Consider the following 26,324-nt stretch of genomic DNA (forward strand, 5'->3'; position numbering starts at 1 on the left):
ACTTTTAAAACTAATATCCTTCGTTCAGTTTGCTAGAAATTACTGCTGCCCCAAATTATAACCGTAATGAATTACGCCTAATCTAGCATATATATATATATATATATATATATATATATATATATTAAAGTAGCTCGGACATCTGACACATTTGCCTACACCTGCGCAAATTGAAATAGAAGATGGTCGGAAGCAAGGAATGTCAATTCTAACGATGTGTCATTAACCTGTGGAGTTACTGTCTGTTGAACTAATCCACATGCGATGATTTACCATTACGATCTGTTTGGTCATTACGGAATTTTCAGAATTTAACCTTGCTGAGAACAACATTTCGCATAAACCTAAAAGATGAATGGATATTTTCAAATATGGTGGTCAAGTAATATCATAATTTGACTGGCATTACAATGGTCTTAAGATATCGTAATGGGTATGAAACATAAAAAAGCTTTGTATTCTTAACATCATGAGTGTTTGGTATATCAGGAAAGTTCGAAAATGTTACATTCATTTTTAAGGTTGGAAAGAACATATACTCTCAATCTCCCTAATTTTTCTGATTGGTTGGTTAGCCTTGTAACGAGTGTATTAAAATTGAACTGTATTAAAGAACATAGCATTGTTGAATGCTGAAGATTTTCAAACTAATGTTAAGCAAATTCCTGTGTAATCGTGTTTCCAATATTTCTTCAGATGATGTTAGTTCATGCTGAAAATTCATTTCACACGTTTAAATTAATTAATAATGTGCACATCCTGTTTTACATATGTATATTTTATAATACACTATTCAGTGAAGTAAATATTTTGTGCATAATTATAAATCAACAGTTAACCATAAGATTAATAGAAACAAACAAATGTTCAAGTTTAGTTCACTTACTTTTCTGATAAAGCAAACCTAGGTAATCGTTTTTCTTTTGCATTATTCAAATAATCATATTTTGATGGATTATCTTTCAACATATAATTAGGTAGTAATTCCGAATAAATCAACATGATATGTATATGTCTAAATAGGTTTTTGGTGAATTATAAGTAGTTTAAGTAGTCATAGGTGAAAAGGAAAATTTTAAATAGGAAAATAGTAAATTACTATTTTAAGATGGTTTATTTGTCCAATGAATCCATTGGTCGCTTAATATGTAACATGAAACAATTTAGCTGATGATCAAACTACTCGCTGATTGGTTGATACGTTCCCTTGTTGTTGATTGGTTTACATGTTTAGATTGATCACAAGCAATATGTTATTTAAAAGCAAATTGAAATGGACTCAATATTTGCTGGGGATGAGTGAAGACCAAGCAAATCAGGTATATATGTGTTTGTGAATTATATATATATATATATATATATATATATATATATATATATATATATATATATATATATATATATATATATATATATATATATATATATATATATATAAGATGTTTGCGTAATAAATCATGTTACCAACGCCTCCATTTTAAGTGAGGAAAATGAATAAAAAGGTAAGATAATGAGGACAATCACACTATTACATAAATCATTACTCACATGTAGTAAAATAGGCATCGTATGCTATATGTTTAATTATATTAAAAAGAACTGAAATTAAAATGTTGATTGTTTTACTTTTAATCATGATGCAGTGTGTTATGTCATGCCTACCTGATTTCAGAAAGAAATGTGGTTAGTAATTAGGTAGTAAACAAATTCATTGCACTTGCCTCAATACCACAGAATCTTTTCGCAAAAACACAGAAAAATATAATAGATAATATGGAACAACTTTCAAATCGTAATAATAAATATCGATTCATTCTAAAATCATGTAGCTTCTATATATAATAAGTCAGACGGAAAACTTTCTTTGTTAACAACGAAACATGAAAATCCAAGAGATCAGAGGGAAAACTTACACTATGATTAATGACTTTTGACACTATTTTTATCACAAAATCTCCAATAGTATTATTAATATTATAATACATTTAGACAAGTCTGTCTAGTAATGCAATAAACGAGATACATCAAAAGTCATCGGATTGTTTAGACTTTGTCATATTACATTCAATACCTTATTCTATAAAATATACAAGTTTAGGAGAGAAAAAAATTCGTTGATACATTTTTGTTTTAATCCTACATGTTTTTACCTTTGAACTACGTTTCTTTTTTGTTTGAATGAATTATTTAAATGTTTTTTTAATGATGATGAACAGTCCATCATTCATGAGTTTCTTAATAAAGAGTATGTTTAGTTAGTGTGTTTTTTTTGGGAGTTTTTATATTTAAGTTAACATTAAAGTTGAAATAGTAGAGTTTTATTTCGTCAGATAAAATTGTATGGTATAATTGTGTAATGTATAATTAAGTAATAAAACCATCCAATTATTTTAAATACTATAAATCAAATCGAAAAGTTGAATTGCTAACTAACTATGAGGAAGTAATTTTATTGATATTATGGATGTAAGAAAATGCTTTTTATATGTTAGATGATAATCGGGTGATTAGATGTTTAAAATGAATTTCAACTATATAAATGAGTTTTTTTTCAATCACATGTGTTTGAGAGATTTAAGACTGTTAATGAAGATATTGATATATGCCACGAAGGGTTATTCAATATGAAGTGGCTTTAGGTAGTGAGCAATAGCTGACGTAATCTTCTTGATGTTCAATGGTTTTCTACAGTAGATATCACATCGTAAGAGAAAGTACCTTCATCAATCCACAAAAAACACTTATTCTAACTATCAGTTTAAGACAATATTTATATGTTAGCGATTGTAGATAGATTATGGGTTTGAAGTATTTATCATGTATAAATGATCAATAACTATACTGATCAGTGAATTCAACATCTTTGTAGCACTTGGCTTGATCTTCGAAACAAACGTATAGTTACTGGTAGAACTAACTAGATTGTTTACAGATTTATATTTAATTTTCAGAAGAATCAGACGCTATCTTGAGTTAAAAAACTTTATGCTATGCACCAAGAAACGTGATTGCTTCTTATCGTCATATTCATGTACTCTTTCTGATCAAAGATTATCTTAGCCAATTATTTATGGCAAAAAACACATCATTTTTAAATTATTCGGTTTATACAACCATTATAAGCAATAGTGACATGGTTTACGACATTCTAGTTACATGGACTATAGATAATGTTGAATAAAATCAATAATTCAGCAAACCAACGTTCTATACATAAATCTCACAGAATCTGTCAAGACTGTGTTAAATGATTCATAATATCACTAATGAACAACACGTTAGTAGATACATTTAGCTCTCCATCTCATTTAGGTTTCCATTATGGATATCTGGATCACCAAGACAGGAAATAAGACGGTCAAGCTTCAGACAAGTAAACCTATGATCAAAAAGCAACATAAAGTTAGTATTTCACCATGATTTATTTCATAGTATTTTTGAAATGTCAGTTAATTTGCTATTTTAGGAATAACTCATGAGAAGCATTCTTATCTTGATACATCACTTCGGTGGCTTGGACATGTCATACGAATGTCTACCTAGAGAATCCCTCGTCGTGCATTATTTGATGATACTGGGACTGGTTGGAAAAAGCAAAGAGATGGTCTGTGTATGACACGGTTTAATGGTATGAAAGAAAGCTGTACAGGATTGGCTTCTGTTGATCCTTCACCACTCCATGGTTGGGGTCCTAGAGATGGTGCAACACAGTGGCTAGAGACATTATCAGATATGGCTCAGAATAGAAGCTAGTGGCGATCTTGCTGTAACTTTATTCTACTTCTTTATAAAAAGTGGACATAACTTCTTTAACTGGAAGAAATCTCTCTGGCTGTACTTTTGCTAACTGAACTGCTTCTCTGATAATCATTATTTTACTATCACACACTAATTTCTGCTCGTTATTGTTGAACTTTTTCTTATACGCACCTTACATACTTAATCTCTTCACATTCTCATTATTATTGTGTGGCGCATATCTATCTGGTACTCTTTGTACCAATATTTATGTGTTTAAATAAATAAATAATAGCATTCTTATTATGTTAGTTCGTTTCACACCCCCACAAGGGAAGGAAGTTTATTTTGTTTTGTATTTGTATTACTTCTTGTTTAATGAATTTGTTAAGTATCCAGTAACCTTCAGATGCCATTTGATATTGATCAGTCATAGTGTATGTCAACTTTAACTATTTTTAATGCGGGTCTATATCTTTGATAAAGTTATGTAATTTTATTGAGTAAAACAAGAATATCAGAAGGATGTTTTGTTGAGATCATGTGTCGATTGAAGCTTAACCACCATGGAAAACCTGAAAACACTAGACAGCCGTTTCGTTCTATTGTTGAACGCCTCAACAGTACGCGTCCACGATCCCGCCTCACGAGGTTCGAACCCAGGACCTATTAGTCTCGCTCGTGAACGCTTAACCACTCAACCAACCACTGAGCCGGCAGGTATCCAACAGTGTAAATGTTTAACTTCAACTAATCCACGAAATTGAGCGGCACATTCACTATTGTCATCAGTGAGTTACAAGCTCACAACTCCAGGAAATATTTCTTTGAGACCGTCACTAGTGTGTAGACGCTGATTAATATCAAAAGTGGTTTTTCGTGGATATTATTGTGAGGAGTCCCAAATTTTGACGAAATGGCCTTCCAATACTTCCAGGTTTTCCATGGTGGTCTAGCTTCAATTGACTCATGATCTCAACTATTAAAATTAAAATAAGAATGATTGTATAACAGTTTTGTATATCTGTTCATTCTTTGAGGATCTAGAAATTTTTTAGTTTCAGTAAGAACTAGTAACCTGATCATATTATACATCAGTGAGTGTGGATTAACTATTACTACATACAAATTATAAGTCTACTGATTTTTATAGTTTCTTACTATTCAAAACATGTTTTTTTCAGTTATTGTATATGTAACGCAGAAGCACAGATTTTTTTTGGAAATCTAATCATTTTCCGTTGCAAAACATGTGACTCTAGGATGCTGAACTTAGGTTATTCCATTAAATTTATGCTTTTGTTGATAAGTAAATTTCGAAAATAAAATGTCTTATAATTTATACAATCATCTCAGTAATGCCTGTAGAGAGTATATGTGAAACGTATTATGGAGCCAAATAATAAGGTTTTTCTGTAAATAAAAAGAATAATAATAAAGGCTGTTTAAAGATCCAAATGTTCAATCATGTTATTTTCAAGTGTTTTTTTTTATGTGACTAAGGTAAGATTAAATGAATCATCAAAATAAATAAAATGAAGCGTAAGTGGAAAACTATTAATTGCTATGTTGAACAACCTGTAAGGAATTGGTATATGACATCAAATAATGTGTAACATAGTGCATGTCACGGAAACATGCTTAAGAGATATATTTAGTTAACATCTATTTTACGTGCAAATTTGAAATTAACTGAGATACAAATCCTACTACTTGTTGATAAGTAAGTAGTGTAGTGTAACCTACACAACAGTATGTGAATTCAATATGATGGAGAACTTATTTGATGATGATCACATCAAATTAGAAAATTATCTACTTTGTATCAACTTAGTGCAAATTTTATTCTAAGACGATTTGTTTCAGATGAAAGGCTTTGGATGTTAGAAGGGACTGTCAGTAAGATATTTTACGCTGCCCAACTTATCATTATCGAAGAGTCACATTCAGTGTTTCACCAAAAAATTAAACAGGATGTTAACAGTTGTGTTGCACTCCGTTGTGTGTATATGTCTCCCATGCATATGTTTCTGCACATATATGAGGGAAAGCAATCGTGATTTACGGTTAAGAGTGGATGAACACATACCTTAATGGCTACGGTATCAAATGACAAATATCTTACTTCGCAGAACATGTGGTTGAGACGGGTCATAAGGTTGACATTAAGTCAGACTTAGTAGTGCTACAGAAAAGTGTGCATAACAGAGTTTATCAAAACCTTGGATTTACGAAAAATGAAACTACTTTTATGTCTTTGAAAGCAGTTTGATCTTAATCTTAACCTACCCTGTCAGCAGTGATTTATTATCCAGCGTATTTTTCACATTGTTTTTACATCCTCCACTTTATCATCATTATATTTGTTTCTTTTTGTGTATAATATCTTAAGAAGTATATGTGTGATCAGAATGTTCGAAATGTATTTGCCAAATATATCACATTATTCTGTTAACTTTCTTATTATCACTGCATTATATAAAAAAATCTATAAAATATACTTGCAGTGTTTTATTGGATCTGCAAGTGTTGATCAAGCTAGTGGTTATCTGGACTTAATAGTTTGGGGTTTAACGTACTGACCTTTTGGTAAAAGGTAATGTTTTTGAGCCTTAGTGTAAACTTTAACACTGTATTACAGGAATATCATGAAGACGAGTGCTAAACAGGGCGAAACGCACATTTTGCATTCTGTCATCATCCACAATCTATCTGACCTAGATATCGTTTATATTTAGATTTTTAACTTCCATTGATACCATTAGTTCTAGATGTTCTAGGTGAAATGGTTCGTATGGCTGTTTCTGACAAGTTGAAGTAATATGATTTTGAATTCTATACAGAAACTACCATGAGATAATGTTCTAAAGGTGCGGACTATTTTGTTCATACATAAAATGTAAACCTGTAAACCATAGCACGCATTCCTATCAGAATACCACACTTATGAGATTTCAATTGGTTGGAGGCTGACATTATTGCGAACGTTTTTTCGCCATAACCCAAAACTTATATTTCTCAAAGTTCAACCATTATTATTTGATAAAAGGAATTAGATGGTGTAATAGAAGTAAGTGCTAAACATGTTCAGGTGCGCACTTTTTTCTCACAAATATTTATTTATTTTAAACATGAGGTCTTGTGAATATTGCAGAATTTCCATGGTTTAAATAACAAAATGAGCTAAGCTAGATCACCATTGATAACCGGAAGGTTCCAGATCCTAGATTTGATCTTCTGTGCAATGTCGTGGATGAACAATAGCGAAGAGCCCCATGATAGGTTGAGACATGTCCAGCGCTTTTAGCTTTCGATGGAGGTTTAGCTAAGATTGGTCTTTGATTAAAAATTAAGAAATCTATTTATTTTTCGAAAAGTCGAAGTTGTTTTACTAGTATAGGGAAATAAATTTTTTGTTACTTTTTACCAGTGATCCCACAATGCTAGTGGGATAACTCCATAAAATACAAAATTAAACATAGTTTGTGGGAATGAACACAAAATTATTGGACAGCAGGTTTAAGGAGCGTAACCATGGAAGGTGTGAAAGCTTCTTCACCAATGCGCGGCTGAGTGTTAATGATAAATTCAAAACACTGTTGTCTCAAAGTGGCTTGAGCTGATCGACAAGAAGCTCTGTATACCGGTTTCATACCGTTTGGCGCTTGTCAATAAGGTGTACCCATAATCTTTGGAAAACTGATGGTCCCTTCAAAACTCGCATCAATCGACTTCATATTCTGAAATTTTACCACTGAGCTATTCGACTGTGGGAGTAGGTGGTTCAGATGCAGATTCTACAGGGAGACATAGACCTCCAGGATTGTAGGTATATTTTGCGGACCTAGGTCCACGGTTGACTATCGATTACCTTTAACAATTTAACACACCAATATAATGACCGCGATGTCACGTCACTCAAACTATGTCAACCCAGGAAGAAATATAAAATCAGGATTTTTCTATCTAACGTATATTTATTTAATTTGAGTTTTAAATTTCAATGCAACCAGTCAATAGAGCATACCTTGGTATAATAGCTTCAAAATATAGCAACACAAATTTTGTACAAAATTAATATCTAAACAATAATTTTTAAGTGTAATATGAAATCACTGAAGATAAGTATGCGTATAATACATGTTTTATGATATCCAATTTCGTAGGTTTACAATTCCATTACAATATTGAACAAGACTAACAATAGATAAGATTGACACTTTTGAGTTATGCATAAAAGTAACCTGTAGAGACGTAGTTGACATTAAACAAAAGGGAGGCCTTTTTTGTGGTCACAGCATGTGGTAAAACAATGATCCTCAAAAGCGACAGAGAGAAAGAGAGTGGGAGGTGAGATTGGCTGAAATTAAAATCTCTATTGAGAATAAGTGACAACTAGGTCAAAAAATGTAATAGCAATCCACATTAACATGAAATTTCGGTGAAAATAACATAACTGAAAAATAATTTGGCAGAAATGATGACTGCGTAAATCACGAGTGACAATTATATTACTGGTGACAAAACTAATAATAATTTGAGAAATGAATTTTTATTTAAGGTGGTAGTTTGAAGTATAAGATGAATGTAATAACTTTTTATTAGTAATCAATATAATAGGTTTTTAGCATTGAAGATGTTTGGTAAATAACCAAAGCATTCAGATGATGAGAATGAATTATACACATGAGAGAGAGAGAGGAGGAGGAGGAGGAAAGATAGAGATCAGTCATTTTGTTTACTTGTGTTACTTAAAGGGTTGAGGGATACTGGTAAATACTAAATACACACGTTCTAACTGATATTAAAAAAGAGAGATTTATTCGTGCTGAAGTCTAGTGGAAGTCAATAATCAACGAAAAAGTTCCTAAATTCTGAAAATTGTTGATACAATGAGATGTTTATCGATTGGCATTATTGAATTCTCCCTTCATTACAAAGTTGTTTGATTTTGAAAATGGTTCTATATATTATTAAATGTGAAGGTATTTCATTTTGAGCAGATTTCAGTCTGAAACCAAAGTGAAAATCAACATTACTTTCTAATTCAGACTCACAAACTGGGTAATACAATGTTGTATTCACGATTTGTATATTTGTATTCAAGTCAATTATTTTTACAACAAAAAATGTGTTTATCCGATGTGGTCAAGAAATATTCTCCAATCTAGTAATTGAATAGTATATACGTTTCTTAGTAAGCCTGGTTATAAAAGTATCTAGCACAACCTTAGCATAAACAATGGAAAAACTTCGATAGATTTAATAATGATAATGTCACTTTAATAAATATCATAAATCATTTGTCCGCTCATTTTTTTTCAAATTGTTTACGGATCGATAATAAGTAGGCAATTATTCTAAAGTCTTAAATGATCCAGTTACTTGATATGATTTAAGCGAACAATATTCAATTACACTTTCAAAATCCAGAAATACAATTGCAATAATAAGCATTTAACCTTAAATACTGTACATACTAATCGAGATTTATATAAACTGACAAATTGATAGTTATGTTAGTATGAAATTAAAATGTTTTATCCATTCATTATTTACTACATTGTTTAATGGAGATTCTGTACAAGTCATAAGTAATTTAATCCAAAAGAAGTAATAATGGTTTACTTCCGATTCAAAATCCCTAGAATTGTAACAATAAGAGATAGAATCTAATGCTTCCAAGTTTTGTGATGATTATACTACTTTTAAGTCCTTAAATTGGAATTCAGTAGTTCATAATCTGTTTGACTAACAATTATGATGTTCATTTGTTGTTATCATCAAGTTATTGTCGCGCGCTGAGTTGGTTGATGTCACATACTATGTAATTAGGATTTTAAGGAAATTCATATCAAGGGTGGTCATATTATGATATATACTTTCTGTTGGTTTTCATGCTGTTCGTAACACAAGAAAACTCTATTTCACTTTGTTATTACATGTTTATCCAGTTGACGCTGAATATTAATTCTTAAATAATGAAAAAAAAGATGTATGGAATCTGAAGTGTGACTGGCTCTTTGTAGTATTCTTTTCTTTCATTACTAAATTGTGACCATGTGTTTTTGATAGGTCCCGATAAACATAATGAGTGGTAACGTTGGGATCCTTTTATGGACCAATACTAAACGTATAATTGTCAAATAACTAAACCATTCATATTCATGTTCCTCTTATTATAAGCTTTATTTTGACTTATGAACTATTAGTATAGGTTTTACCATTCTTGAATTATGCCCTGTATATTAGTCACTACCTCCCACATTCACAACCACATTTTGTACAAATGTTGTTTTCTATTTTACGCTGCGTTGTAGTCTGTTTGATTGGTATATAAACTCAGCATGTTTGGAATATAATGATTCATATTGCAGAGGCTGAGATTGGCGTTCTGGACTTAACTGGCTGGGCTAGGCGGAAAGCAGGATCAATCAGGACTCTAGGCTGCTCGTACGTGTTCACGCGACCTTGGTTCGGTCGACAATTCACTGCTCTCTCATTGGCAGTCACAAGTTATAACAGTTATATAATGCGATAATATATATTTGATTCCAGAAATTTAAGATGATCTCAAACAATAATGTTTTTAAAGATACAAGATGTTTCTGAACATTTAAAAAATATTCTTAACTGAGTGTTAGAACAGATCATTGAATTTATCTGCTAATCAACCTATGTTATAATTCATTGCTATAGACGGTTTATACCATTTAATAGATAATTCACTTGACTTTTTCACAATAATCGATAAAGCTCTCCCACTAATAACATGTTACTAATCATTTATTGTGACCATGAGGGTTAAACTGAGCTTTTATGCTCAAGTTTAGGGAATAATTCTCATCTTTATAGACTATAAAGTGATAAATGTAACAAAGACTTTGTTAAGAAAAATAATAATTTGCCAAGGATTCATGATTGCGTTTATGTAACTGAGTCGAATTTCGCACTTTCGTTTGGTAAATATTACAGTAGTAAATTAGGGTTGTTACATTTGAGTGCTCATAACACAAGTTGGTCATACAAGGTTGTTGTTTGTGTTTCTGTTGTTATTTTATCAGACAACTCTTCATCAATGTTGATAAGATTTTTAAAAAGTAGAAATGCGATCAGCATATTCAAGAACTGCATTCATTATGGTTAAAAGTGTTGATTCACAAAAATTATGAAGAATTATATTAGAAGGGGTTTTGTGGCTATTATACTCATTTTAATAGCTGAAATCATGAGTAAATTAAAGCTGGACCGCCATGAAAAACCTGGATTTTTTTAAATACAGAAAACGTTTTTTCGCTAAATGGCAGGTTCACTCCGACTGAAAGTTATAGGAAAGGGTTAGAGGACCTTCAAACTTTCCAGCTTTGGTTAAATCCACTGGACATTTATCTTAGAAGTCAACTGTCTTAGATTAACAAAGATCTAAAAGCCTTAGCAACTACATTTAATTTTATAAGCGGATTTAGATGGTCGCTAGCAGTGGAATCTTCATCAGCTTGGTATGCCTGAATCTGAGTTTGTGTTCACACCAGAACCCAGAATCGGTGACGTTCGCTTCAAACTCCATCACGTTATCGACTTAGCTTATTAGTTCAGATAGCCACTAGCTTGTTCAATCGGGTGAACTCTTAATTTATTTGTGCTGATTGTTTGAATCCTCCTTTTGATGTTTAGGACAGGAATTTAGTCTCTTTTAGCATATATGCATCCAGTGTGAATTGCCTGGATATCGCCATTAGGTCACAGGCATATATTTTTGTCAAGAAACAAGTTCCCATGAGAGGTTACATTACAGCGGAACACGTGAATAGCTTTATAAGAGTGAAGCTTCAGATATTCATAGAATTAAACGACATAGATACATATATATCAGCTAATAATAGTCAATCAAACAGGCTACATTTTTCAGTTATTCAGCACCAAACATTCAAACGTATTATGAATAAGAACTTTCGTTTAAATTTGAACGAATAGTTTCACAATATTTGGGCGCCGAGTTAATGTGATTCATTAAAGAGGAAGAATATATATTTGAAAAATCTCAACGAATGAATTTTAAATATTATTCGCAGTTCTGTAGCTTTTGTAGCTAACCTTTCTTTCATCTGTAATAGGTACAATCAGATATCAATGGACGGAGTTAATCAATTACGGAATTTTGTCAAAAATTATGGTTAAATAGAAACATGTTAATATAGTATCATTTAATTCATATATTTGGACAATAAACCAACTTCAATGAATATATGTTTTATTCATAGTGCACAATTTGTGGACTCATAGGAGCTAAAAAAAATTTCAGTCAATAATACTTTTTAAACAGAAAATGAATCACTGATAGAATGTGAAAAAAATCATCCTATTGTTTTGTTAAATCTGTTTGTAAATCGAATTCCCATAAGCTCACTTAGAGAAACAGAAAAGAACACAATCTCTGGTAAACATATGTCGTAAGGAAAAAAGGGAATACAGTTCGAAATTGAAGCGTGATCAGTAGCGGTCAGATGACACTGACAAAGGAAGCTGCAAGAAAAAAAAAGCAATTTGCAACGGATTTCGATGACAAATAAAAAATGGTACCGTCGAAAAAGTTTTCGAGTTTGTTAGTGTGAAACAAACAAAATAAAAGAATACTGATCAAGTTTATTTGCTTTTAAAATTAAAATGTAAACATCTAAAATAGGTATTAGGATTCGAAGGCATAAAATTATCTTATATGTTTCAGAATAGAAGTAGTCAAACTTGATAAATTGATTAGTAAGAACAGAAAAGCAAAAAAAAGTTCGTCCAGTGATCAATAGTTTATCCGAAATTCTTTTGTAAAAGGAGGAATCCAGAGCACACACACCTTTAGAGAAGATTAATGTATTTTCAAAATCAAAAAGATGTCTATACAACCGCTGCATAACGAAAGAAAGCACATTCGCCGCACAAACAAAGAAGTAAACATTTAGAAATCTGTATATACGAATAAGTAATAAGGTTTAATGAAAATATTCTGGTCCACAAGAGAAAGTGAACTGAAAAAAGGCTAAATCAATGTTTTAATTCTGAGAAATACTCGAAATGTGCAGTAGTACTATTATAGTGGTTATATTCTGTAAAATAATTTTTCATAGACACGATATGAAATGACTTCATTGTTCAACTAGGAAGCCATTTTCTCTGTTTCATGTTAATGTATAAATAGTCCAACATTTTGACTGAAAATAATTTCCTTTAGTGCACATTAAATATCTGTAAGGGGATATTGATATAAACTTCAAATCAATATTTGTCTTTAATAAAATGATCAAGTTAAAGAAAAAAAAGAGAGAAGGACAATAAACAAACGGAATAACAGAAAACGGAATAATAAACAGTTAAAGAAACGAAAAAAAACACACAATGTGTATACCATTAGAAAAATCATTTGATAAATATTATCGTTATTAAAAAGGAAGGACTAAAGAAAGATCAGAAGAATTAGGGAATAAATAAACAACACTGGAATTTTGCTTAAAGAGAGTTGTTCAGAAAGAAGAATGATAACTAAATAAAAGGAAAAACAAGATAAATTGAAATGTATCTGGTAACCAATTTTGTTTAGAAGACTTTCTATTACTTGATTCTTTTCTGGATCATTGAATGTTATATGTCAGATAATTATAATTAAATATTGTTATCACTGAAATATGGGTAAGCAAAAAAACAGACAAAGTACAATGCTGAGAGTTAAATAATTACATAACAAGAAGAAAATAAATTATATTTTATATAGCGAACTAACCTTGGTTAGACAATTATTGAAAGCCAGAAGGCACTAGACAACTGTCTTAATCTCGTGAAGGAATCTTCAGCAATGTGATTCTGTGGTGCCGCCGAAGGTTAGACGAAAGATATTCAGTCAATGCAAGATATGAGAAAAAACAATCTCCACAAACCCCTTACGTCAAAAATAATATATTATCAGGGTGAGGATTTGTGAAGATTGTAGTATTTTTAACAGTTGAATTCACGAGTCAGTCCAAACTAGACCACCATTGAGAGCCTGGAAGCACTGGACGGTCGTTTCGTTCTTGGATGGTATCGTGAATCAGCACTATTGAGGAGTACCATAGTAAGACGAAACAAACTCCATTACTGATCCTGACTAGTGGTGTCGAAAGCTATGACAGGAATCATTAACTTTCAGGATATGAAACAAAACAATCTGAACTGATAGATATACGTTTAGAATTCTCTTACTTGGTCACTAAGTACACTGTATTAGTAAACACTTTCGATATTTCCACATCAAATGGACGAATTCAAAAAGGATCATCGAAATTTAATTATATAAAGACTGTTAAGGAATTGGATATTGAATTCAACTTCTGAATTCTATCAGTGAGTGAATGTCATGGGAAAAAAGCGAGAAGCAAAAAAGCATTATTTTTCAGAAGCCTTTACTGGTCGGTTACTAATGTCATAGTATGGTTGGAAGTGTATAGCCAATAGGTTACAGCTTTTCAAAGAAAACGACTGACAAAAAACATGGAATACTATGAAGCAAGCGTCCAGATACGAAGAAAAACCTTACCTTAGCTAATGCAGACTTTGGTGAACGAGATGGTGGTTTTATTCCACTAGGCAGAGGGATAGAAGTATTATTCATCGGTACAGGCATATGAGATTGTCCACTAACAAGGGGTGGCATTATAGACGGTGCAGGTATACCAGAATTGGCGATCGGTGAATTTCCTGATAAAGGTCGAAGCTTAGATTGAACTTTACCATGAGATGAAGAAGGTGAAATTCCTAGAGGTCTAGGTAAACCACTAGGATGTTCTAAACTATCCTCTGTAATTGATTCTTGTCTTTTTATCAATTCGCAGGTTGGTTCAACGCTTGTAGGAATTTGTTTTTTGTTATGTGTCATATCATCATCATGTGTAGACATAACTGATGTGTCGGTGGCACTAGGATTGGTATGTCCGTTAGTAGTAATTCTAGACTTCATTTTATCTGGGGTAATAGATGGAGCTTTAATACCACTTGGTGGACGAATTCCAGTTACACTAACTGACGCGGAGCATACGACGGGTGGTGTACTCGGTGTATTGTTCTTCTACGAAAAAAAGGAATAATATGATTAACAAAGAAACATTGTATAAACTGCTATCTAATCTGCCGCCAAAAATTATGTCATCGTTTTTCACAAATGTACACGTACAGTTGTAACAAGTTTTTACAAAGTTATAAACACACCAGAATTATATGGTTGGTTTTTATGGAGAGATTGAATCAACTTAATGTAAAATAAAGAGGAAATGTGTTTTTAACTGAAGCGATAGTTGAGATAAAGTCTCAAATTTCCATGCGAATTGCTGGGTACCAATCTTGTTGGTTTATAACTAAAACTAACTTTAATAAATAATAAATAAGTTTACAATAATGAAAGAGATTCATCATACCAGTGAAGAAATAAAGATGATTTAACAAAGAAAATTTTCTTTTCGATGATAATGTGTCAGTAAACCAGAAAGAATAAATCGCAAAATCGTTGAGAAAAACTCCACCAAAATATTTCAATTTGGTAAACTTTGTAATGTCACCTTCCACACAGTTTTTGATTATTGGATATTTGGAAAATAATAGATAAATAGAAATTTTGTGGAATACAGAGAACGTAGTAATCCAATGGTTTTAGTTTGAACTGTCTGTGTAAAAGCAGCATGTGAGATATTTCATTGTACTATGAATCGGTCAGACCATAATCTATGGACGAACTAATCGTATTTAAGCTAGCGAAACTTGGACTTTGTGCGAAATTCAGTCTCCATATGGTTAATTAATGTTTTAGCATTATAGATGTCAGTTCGCGATGAAAAACCTAACTCTAATTCATAAGAATAACTTATAATGCAAAGTCATATTCTTAATTGCTTACGTAAATTTATATTCCTATTTTGAACTTGATAAATGATTGAAGCTTCTCAAGGTCAATTAAGTATCGTCAAAAGGTCTTCCATAAATTCTAGTTTCGTTACCTATAGATTGCTGCACAGTTCACATGTGATACTTGATATTTTTAAATAATTTACATGTTGTAATCATTTTCTATTTTTAAGTAGATTACTGTATCTAATAAGTCACTGTAAACATGATTCCAAGGCTTGAAGTAAATAACATAATTGAACAAAAAAATTACAAGTCATTTTGATTTTTAATTCTAAATATCTCTTCGAAATCAATTCATCAGCTTAATTAACAAACTTCAGCCAAATACAAATGCAGGAATTGTGGTTATCCATATATTAACTACTATTTACAGCTTTTTTCCTATGTAATCATTGATTGATAACGAGAACTGACCAAACGATTATTGGCTTCAACGAGTTATCTCCTGAACTACTGAGTCCTGATATCCACTAGCTTGCGAGACGGGTGTGAAGTTTATTTCTAACGGTTTGTATTTTCCTGTTTATGACGTTAATGATCGTAATTGATCAAACTCTGTGAGGGAGGGAAATACATACTGCCATGTTGTTATCGATTTTTAAATGTCCTTATAAGTGAAGTTCAAACAGAATATCACGATATAATATATTTGACAGTTGAGCATTAATTGATTGAAGCAGTTTTTCGGCATGAAAAGTTAACTTACTTCGGGAGAATCTATTTTATTATGATTTTTTATACTTTCTGGAGTATGAAATGAATTGGACATTGTGTTATTATCATTATTATTATATGTTACATGGTTGGAACTGAAAGATTCATCGACTTTAACGGTAGTAGAAGTCACTTTTGTAGTGCTTATTTTGTTTAAATCTGATGTTTTTACAGTAAACGAAGGTGGTTTAATACGCGATTGGAATGAATCAGAAGTTAATATAGTTGAAGGTGAAGTAGTATGAGCAATCTTGCGAGAATCATCTTCCATTACATGTTTGAAACCGTTTAAAGTTGGCTTTATATCATTTGAAATATTATTATTCGTATCGGATTTAACTGTTGTATATGGTTGTGGAGCGTATAAACTTGTGGCGTGACTAACTGTAGACTTGACATTATGACCGTTATATGAATTGACATTTTGGAAATCTGGGATGTTATAATTATTATTATTGACATCAACTGATGAAGCAACATTGTTTTTAGCAGAAACCACACTGACAGAGTGTGCTATAACAGGTTTTATAGATGATCCAGTGACACAACTAACATGCTCTGAAGTAGCCTGAGGATTCAAACTATAAATAAATAAGGGGAAAAATTGATCTTATAATCAATACACCTTTAGGTCACCATTAATATATAACTTGACATTGATTTCTCAAAATCAATATTAATAACAAATAAACCAATATGAACATCTCTCATAATTCCTTTATACTTATTGCTTTTTTCAATAATCTTTAGTAATGAAATAATTTCTGATATTATGACATAATGCATCTACATCAATATAGAACAGATAAATTGGTGGCTAGGAGCGGAAAAGCTATAATAAATATAAAAAAAACGAATAAACTAAAGTCTAACTATAACAAATTTAAGGAAAATATTCACATTTAGAGTGTCATCTTTTTTTATTATTGATCGTGTGAAGCAAGTGCAAAAGATACAAGAAAGTATTATTATTACAGATATTCTCGACCGATTTGATTGATTGAATTTTGGTTATAATGCAGTGAACTTTCATGATTGAGGTTGTCAAAACTATCAAAAAAATAGCATAAATTATATTGAAAAAAATTGTCTTGGTTACCAAACAAGACAATATTAAAAATATATAATTAAGTATCATTGTGCACCAACAAAATTAATCTAAACACACAGATATATATTAACTTTATTTAAGATGTGACTTAATAGTTCAGGCAGTCAACTTAAATTCATAAGGTAGCACGTTGAAACCATCCATTCTACGGTGACTATAGTTTATGAAACACGATAATAACAACAGATCTCATAAAAAAAAGCATAGATCAGAGACGAACACATAAATTTGCTAATTGTAAACACAAGTTGAATTATTTATAAAAACGTTTAGTAGGATTTACAGCAGCAAACAAATATCGCTTATAGGGGCGGTTATTTCACGCTTAGTTTAACTATTTGAATGGTTGTATCATAGGCGATTTAGTTAAACTAATTATAGATAACAATGTAAGTGACAAAATATCATGACCTAATTTGATGAATTAATCAATATTGATTAATTATTAGTTAGTATTATTCAGTAGAATAATTTTTGTTATCATCAATATTATTATTTATTACTAACTGAAGTGGTTATGCTAGAAATAATAGTGGTAACTAGGATATAATTGACTGGATTATACCTAGATAAATACTGAATACGAATAACGATCTATTTATGTTAAAAAGTATTGTGAGTACAAATGATTGTTTATTATTTCACACTAGAAAATTATCATCTCTTCAAGTTGCAATGAATATACGAAAAGAACACAATAACAACACATTATTATAAGAAAACATGAGCGTATTCAAGTAGTAGAGTATTTGTTTCTTGTTTTTAAAAAAAGAAAACAATTGAACTTGGTGTGTACGCGGCAACATCATCTATTCAGTGACCAACTTACTTATACACATTGACCTAAACAAAGAGTTAGTTTAGTTCTCATATTATTTTAAATGAGGTCTCGTTTTATGAAGAAGAAAAACAGTACATTTGAAGTTTATCAATATAATGGATTTAGATGGAACGAGTTCAGTGTGTTCTATGCTAAGCGAAATCGACTAACAAAATTAGCGGTGTGACTGTAGTCTACTGTGATAATTTATTCACGGAATCACTTTAGGAATAAATTGACCCTTCTCCAATCCAAACAAACAGGCATAATCATCATTAGCTACTTGAGTGGAGAATTCAAGCTTCTCTTCGTGAACAACATAGTGTATATAAGAGCTGAGTACATGTGAAAATGCAAGTGAATTATTTACTAAGTGTATGATTATGTATTCAGTTTTAAGCCACTATGAATTCTAGTAATATTATTCAAAGTAGATGGAGTTCGAACCTATAACATATTAGTTGAAAAATGAGTGCTTTAATTAATTAGTTCACTATTCTATGTAGTAAAACGAGGGGACAAAGTAGTATCGATAAAAAATAATGGTATATTTACAACATTAAATACTGAAAGGAGGAGAATATCATGAAATATTGCTTGTTATTATTCATCTTAACTACACCGATCCAAATGTAATATGAAAATTGGGATTTACGTAGAAAAAATATGTATCTACACAGTAACATCACATATAATTGAATGAATCATTCAACCGTTATAAAATTGTTTTTTCTAATTGTGTTCTATTTGTGTGTGTGTTTTACAAAAAGATAACAAGATTAATTTGAAGTGCATTTTGGCTTGTACATTTTTTCTTTACCACACATTCATGATTACGTGAATTGACATACAATAAAAATAAATGTATGGATTGTACCATTTCAACTTATTGGTGATATTAGATATTTCCGAAAAAAAGACAAAACAAGTGTAGAATAAAACGGTACTACAAGTAGTTAACAGTAGAACAGATATGCATTATAAGACCATTGACAGAAAATACATCTCTGGAAGGAATTAATTTAAACGGAATTCAAACAAACTAACGAACTATTATAGAACATCATTTCGAAATGTTGTTAAATTTACAACAAACGAGCTGGTGTACTAGAGATGAAAAAACTCATTGGTCAAAGAAATTTCCTTGTAATCATTAAATAATGATTTCAATTATATCATAGAAACCACTGCTTATAACCGAACAAATTCAGCTGAATTATAGTTTCATGTCCTACAGACATATATACGACCAAACTTTTAAAAGACTGCCGTTACTATATAAACTTTTCGACGAAAGATGCTTGTGGGTGTAAGAGAAAGCTTGAAGGAAGTTGAGGGTAGACAAATCAAGACTTAGCACCAGTCCACGAAGTCATCGACTGTTTGATTGGTGTTGGGTGACATGACTGATAATCCCAGTTTTAAAATTAAATTATACTTTTTTGTTTAGCGGATTCATTTTTTCTCGAATCATACTGTTTATACCTAATTTTTTATACTACCACTAATGTTGTTACTAATTCACTATTCCGACGTTTGTCTTGATAATTTCATCTCAATGTAGTGATGATCGTGCGATAACTCGGATAGATGGATATGTATAAATGGCAGGTTTTACGGTGTTCATGAATTACTGACTTCTGACAAATAGAAATGAACAGAAATGACACAAAAAATTTAAATAGATAAAATCAGTATTACTTTTCATCATCAGAAATCTTTTTTTCTACAACGATTGTATCCAATTTCGATTGTACAAAGTGTGTATTAGTAACATTAGAATTAATGGCTGATGGGATAAAATTTTTCTGTCCTGACATTTCAGTATGTACTGAAGATGATGAATGTGAAAATGTAGCAAGATTACCATTTGTTGGAATTGCCGATGATGAAAAGATACTTTCATTTGTATATTGTTTTGACAAATTATCTTCATTGATAGTTGTTGTTGCCCCTGATGTTGTTATCGTAGTATTTATCATGGGGCTGATGTTTAACGGTTCTTTATGAAATGTTGAATTTGATTTATTCATAGCAACAGATGATAAATTATTGAATGACGATAACTGAGGTGAAGATAATTCATTTGAAATGGATTTCATGGGTGCTGTCGTTGTCATCATTGAAGTATTAGCGATGGTGTACGAGAAATTGTTAACAGGTACAGAGGAAACAATCGTTGAAGATTTATTCATCAGTAATGAACTAAAGAAAATTAAAGATAAAATGTAGTAAGTTTTAATCAATCATTTGAAATTGTTGTGTAGAATTAAACTGAAAAGAAAATTTCGAAACACTCTACAATAATTTCTAGCGAAAAGATGTAATTTTTAGGAGTTGAAAATACTAGACACTATATGATTTGAGTGGAATCGCGTAGTCTATTACAAACAGACAGTCACTTACTCACAGATGACAATTCAGTGGTTGTTATAGGATCTAGCGACTCTGCTAAAGAGTTAGAAGTTTAGAATTGAGCAGCGATCATAAGTCAGTCAGTCAGTCAGTAACAACATAGAACTTCGTACGTACGTACATCAGTTCGAGTTGCCACACCACATTAGCACAGAGATGCAGTTGTCGATTCAAATCCCATAGTGGTAGAGGTAATAAGAGTATAAGCAGTAATCGGGAAGATTAGGGTTTGGAGATGTTATTTAAAGAGTATAATCCAGTGAAATAAATTTGGAAAGAGGAAAAAAGGGACATGAAGAATTCAGAAGATTAGAATTTGGGAGAACACAGAGAGTGGATGCACCTGCGCCATTGCAAACGATTTTGAGCCATGTCATTCAGCGTCTCTAACCATCGGTTGCTACGCAGCGATCGTAAGAAAACTGATGATATTTGGACGACACGAACAAAAAAGAACAGTAAAAATTAATATCAGAGAATAAGAAGAATCAAATTCTTTTACGCATTGTTTGTATACTAAACTTATCATGTAAATAGATAAGAAAATGTGCACTGATCTGAAATAGAGGAAGCGAATTAAGTCCGGCCACTTTTGTATCCCAAAATATTAACTGGAATTCCGGAACATTTATATTATCAAAGATTTAGTTCTATGGGTCAGATAGATATGATCACTGATAGAACTGTGATATATTAAAGCTTTGCGAAAAAATAACGCTACTCTGAAATACAATAATTTCAAAGTTTTAATATTGCAACAGATGCTGAAAATCGTGCACTATATATCAATAAATACATTGTATTGGATTAGACAATACCACAAAACAGTTAAAAAAAACTCGTAACTGGGCAGATTAACTTAACGTTGGATATTATCTAGCAGTGAGATTCAGGATGTGTTCGGTCATATTTGACGCACAAGTTTTAGGATGTAACTGAGGATTTCAATGTTAATGTTCGTTTCAAAATCATAACAACAAAAATTGGAAAAAAACACAAACCTATAAGATAAAATGATTGAAGTCCTTCTTAAAAATCACTGGAATCAAATTCAAAACTCGAGTAAGATTTATGGTCTCTAGCTGCCAGTAGCATCAGGGAAAGTTTTATCTAATCAGTATTGAATAGGATCTTCGCGGAAGCATCTAGAAAACAAGGATTCATGTGCTACGGTTTTGATAAGATATTTACCTTCACCACTATAACATTTAGCATGGATCCAGAAATTTCCAAAAGCCCGAGGTCGTGTGTAACTCCATAAATATTCATGTTTCTTTAAACCATGAAATAAAACTATTACTCATATTTCTCGCCTTCAATCTACTGTTCCAATTGACATTTCAAAGTAGTTGGAGTTATCGGAACCAACTGGGAAGATAGTTTAGGAGTATAGGTAACAGTCGATATAAACTCGATATTTAAACAAACTTTAATATGTAACTACATTAAAGTTAATTTATAAGTTGATTAGTTATTAAATGACCAGAATAATTTGACCGTCTACATTTCGAAGACAATTAATGTATCACAAATCTAATACAGTGTTAACTTGGATATATATTTATCACGTAGAGATAAATTTATCATGTTTCTTTAAATAAAACAGGTGAATCTATTCGCAATCAATCATTGACTTAATGAATAAATGTAAATTTATTGAATTCATTAGTTATTTCTTTTTTAATCATAAATTATAAACACATCTTAGCATTGTAACAGAGGCAGTAATCTTATGCTTTTTAAAATGACAAAAATATCTCAAAATGTCATGACTATAATTTAGTCAATGATTCACGGCATCAAAATTTGGTCAACTCTTCACAACTGAACATATACAAAACTATTAAATCAAACAAAATTTTGGTATAAACCAAGTTCACAAGTTTCAAAGCACACATAATGTGTATCAATGTTTGTAACAAGTGTGAATAATAGTCGTATTTAAAAAAAAACAAATCACTAAATGGAAAACTTGAATGGTTGCAAATTTATTCGCCGACACCAGTAGTTAGTTAATATACAAGGAAATTATTTTATCATTTAACAAATGCATGAAAAAACATGTTGGCAACGAGTTTAGTTAATTGGATATTTTTCAATGACTATTGATCGATTTCTGAAATAGTATTATTTAGATGGTAGCTTACAAACTGAAAACGTTTTATTTTTCTTAGGCATTAGGAAGTAGTAAGCGAGTAAAGTGGTACAAGTTGTCATCTTAATTTGGTAGAACTAATTATAATCGGCAACGTTTTATTAAATGATATAAAAAAGGACAAAGATGAATGAAGTCTTAATTTTAAAATATAAATATTATATGGAGAAATATTTTCATTTACTAATAAACCGATTCGCTCTAGGTAGACTATCGAAAGTAATAATTTGATCAGTCTATTCATCACTCTAACAATCAAGTAGATAGTTATTCGATCTTTGATGAAACAAACAAACATTTGACCTACGATATCACTTATATTCACATTTGGTTATCTTATCTAATAGTTGATTTAGTGAAGCTGAGATTTAGTGATCCGGATACAAAAGAAGCAGTACATCATGAACCAGAATTCTATTGTATTGCCGGGTAAATAAGTATAGTATTTGATATTGAATAAAGTGAGTTTTACTTACATTCTGTCCTATCAATCTACACTTAACTACTGAGGAATAAACTAGTAATTTCAAAGTGAATGTAGTGATCTTGAGAATTTAAACAAAGAAAGCTTATATCAACACAAATGGCTTGGGAATCAAGGGTCAACGATTCTTGAGTACATAACACAGATTTCTTTCTTTCTTTTTTTTTCGATAGAACATTTTGCACAGTAGACAAAAAGGACATTTTACGTGACTTCATGTAGAACTGGTTCAAAATGTGCAGGTTCATTTACTCTTTATTTCTCGATCTTGAATTTCTTTCTATACATTGTCCCACTCTTTGTTCTTCGACCATATTCTTAATATTCAATCATTCTCTTTAGAATTTCAGCCAAATAAGTTTGATCTCATTCGCAATTCATTTTATTTTCTTCATCTCGTCTTGTTAACGTGTTACGATAACTTGCTTGTATTAACTTACATCTGTCTTAGGCTCTACGGTGAAGACGACTAAATGAATGCAGTAATTGTGTAATGTTTGTGTTGCTCATTCTCGTTTTTATTTTACAGACAAAACGGTTTACTTACTGTAAAACTTGTTTATCACGTTCATTTAATTCTGCTTGTGCTTCACCAGCAGCTACTTCAATTGGTTCCACAACTACTGGTATTTTTTCATAATTCGTCGTGATAATGTTTTGCTGACTCAATTTGGAATTTGATATAAATGTTGTATGTGTAGTAGCTGTGATAGATGATTGATTAGTAGTAATAATTGTAGGTGAGTTTATTTGAACAGATGAATACATAGGAGAATATGAACATTTTTTAAGATTTTCATCATCAGCATTATCATGAACTGAAGATTTCACTGTTATACAACAACTGTTACTACTAATACTACTTGTAACAAAAGCAACACTGGTAGTAGGTATGCCAGTAGTCGACATCGGTAATACATTGCTATAAGTTAGCAGAGTATGATCAGATACAGAAGATGGCTGAACAGTTATAGTTGCCTCAATATTATTATTATCAACATCTTGTGTAGTTGTATTTGGATCTAGTAGTGTTGAACACGGTTTACGTTTAGGTAATTTCGATTTCATATTAAATGGTCTTGAAAAACATCTAAATCTGTAAAAAAAAAAAAAAGAAAGGAAATGAATATTATACTGTGATTTACCATACAACCTATTAAACAATATAGAAAGATGCTTTACGAAATTAAGTGTAGGAAAATACAATAAAGAACAAAAATTCGGTTTAGAATAAATACTTGCCTAATCTAAAAAATAGATGTGAATAGTTGGATTGGACTATTGTATAGACTTTCTGATAGGATTTAGACTATTGAGAAGCCTTAGGGCACCTAGGACAAAAAACTGTACAATGCTTTTTGATTTCCAGTGATTTCACTGGTTGAATTTGACCTGTTACGGAAACTATCTTCGAAAAACGGTGGTTGTATTAATTAATTATTTTAATAAAGTACTTATTCTTTGGATAGGAGATTATGACAATCGTTGAGGGGCAGAACCCGTGAAATGCCTGTGTTATCGTTGAACCACTGACTGGGAATCCCGTAATTTTCAAATCAAAACCATCAACATAATTTTAAGTGGTAGGTAGATGCAGTACAGAATAAGATAATTAACAATATGGTCTCAGATTGTCGATACATCAACTGTTTTTAGGTAGCACAACTAATTAAGCCAATGGATCATTGTGTTGATTTTCTAACCGAAACATGACAGTAATGTGTTACCTAATTGTGACTGTGAAAACTGACAAATCATATGGTTGAAAAACTTACGTGATATTTATCAAAGTTCACCTTAGAAGCCTAGTTAGCATAAACGGCGGATGAATTTATGTGGTAATTTATACTAGTTTTTGTAGTTGTGACTTGGTGGTTTACATTATCGAATTTAGATGAATAGGTTACCACCTTTGAACATAGCTGTATCATCAATCAAAACCTGTGTGACTCAGATGGTAACCAGTGAAGTTTGACAAAAAAGAAACTGATGGTATAAACCTGAACAGAAATTCTCGATAGTTATATTTTTTATAACTAAAAACTAAAATCCAGTTAAATGTTTTTTTGTTTTGTCTCATAGCAACAACTTTTAAAACAGATATATAATATTATCTTTATGAACATTTCTAGTTCAAAACACTTGAACAATTTTCTTTCTACTAAAATACTTAAATTTAAGAAATATGACATCACATTTTGCATTTTGATAAGTTTAACTAAACAATGATAACACAGTACTATGAGAATACAATGAAATTATAATATTTTTAAAGAGGACGATTGACAGACAAATGTCATAATGAGGAGAAAAAAAGAATAAAGAGAGGGATAAGAGGTAAGAAGGAAAAGCTTGTGATAAACAATAAATGAACCAAAATAACAAGGAATAATGTCAACAAAATGAGAAACAGGATATAAAATTTAAAGTTTACATAGAATGTACTGAATTCAAAATTACTTACTAAATAAAATACATTAGAGTAAACATTAAAAGACAATAATAAGAACAAATAAACCAAATACATTAGAGATCAATTCTTGTAATTAGATAAACATGGGCAGTAGCCACCAATATTCCTAAAGAATAACTGTTAAATACTCTTCTGTGATACTGAAAACTAGAACGATTGTCTAATAATGAAAATATTCAACATTCAGCACTATTGGATTCTAATTTTATAGATCATCAGACTGAGTTCTGTGTAGTTAGTCAGTTTGGAAGTAAAACCGAAACATCACACAACTGAAGCATAACTCGAAGCCAAGTGCATAAGACCATACACGGTGAGTTTGTGCTACATTAATCACTAGATGAAAACAGAACTTTCATCAATACTTACTTTTCACAAATAATTTCTTAACTTGATACAACATAAACAAATTAGCATGATTAGGGATGATATATACAACTGAAAAACACCTTATACACAATTGACGAGAAAACAATTCATTTCACATTAATT

General features: G+C 31.1%; 2 protein-coding genes across 2 annotated transcripts in view; both read right to left on the reverse strand.

The window, feature by feature from the left end:
- WC2_2 (blue light receptor) overlaps positions 1–1,350 on the reverse strand; it is a 33,545-nt gene extending 32,195 nt beyond the window's left edge. Inside the window, exon 1 of the mRNA XM_051209722.1 lies at positions 887–1,350. Coding sequence (XP_051075182.1) covers positions 887–1,002 — 116 coding nt within the window. The 5' untranslated portion in view covers positions 1,003–1,350. The remainder of the gene's footprint in view (positions 1–886) is intronic.
- Positions 1,351–9,936: 8,586 nt separating this feature from the next.
- SRPN19 (Serpin (serine protease inhibitor)) overlaps positions 9,937–26,324 on the reverse strand; it is a 59,133-nt gene continuing 42,745 nt past the window's right edge. Inside the window, exons 10-14 of the mRNA XM_051209724.1 lie at positions 23,907–24,455; positions 20,007–20,510; positions 16,367–16,955; positions 14,300–14,827; positions 9,937–13,405 (exon numbers count right to left, since the gene is read on the reverse strand). Coding sequence (XP_051075183.1) covers positions 13,403–13,405; positions 14,300–14,827; positions 16,367–16,955; positions 20,007–20,510; positions 23,907–24,455 — 2,173 coding nt within the window. The 3' untranslated portion in view covers positions 9,937–13,402. The remainder of the gene's footprint in view (positions 13,406–14,299; positions 14,828–16,366; positions 16,956–20,006; positions 20,511–23,906; positions 24,456–26,324) is intronic.

The sequence above is a fragment of the Schistosoma haematobium genome, chromosome 1 (genome assembly GCF_000699445.3).
Source record: "Schistosoma haematobium chromosome 1, whole genome shotgun sequence".
Lineage (NCBI taxonomy): Eukaryota > Metazoa > Platyhelminthes > Trematoda > Strigeidida > Schistosomatidae > Schistosoma > Schistosoma haematobium.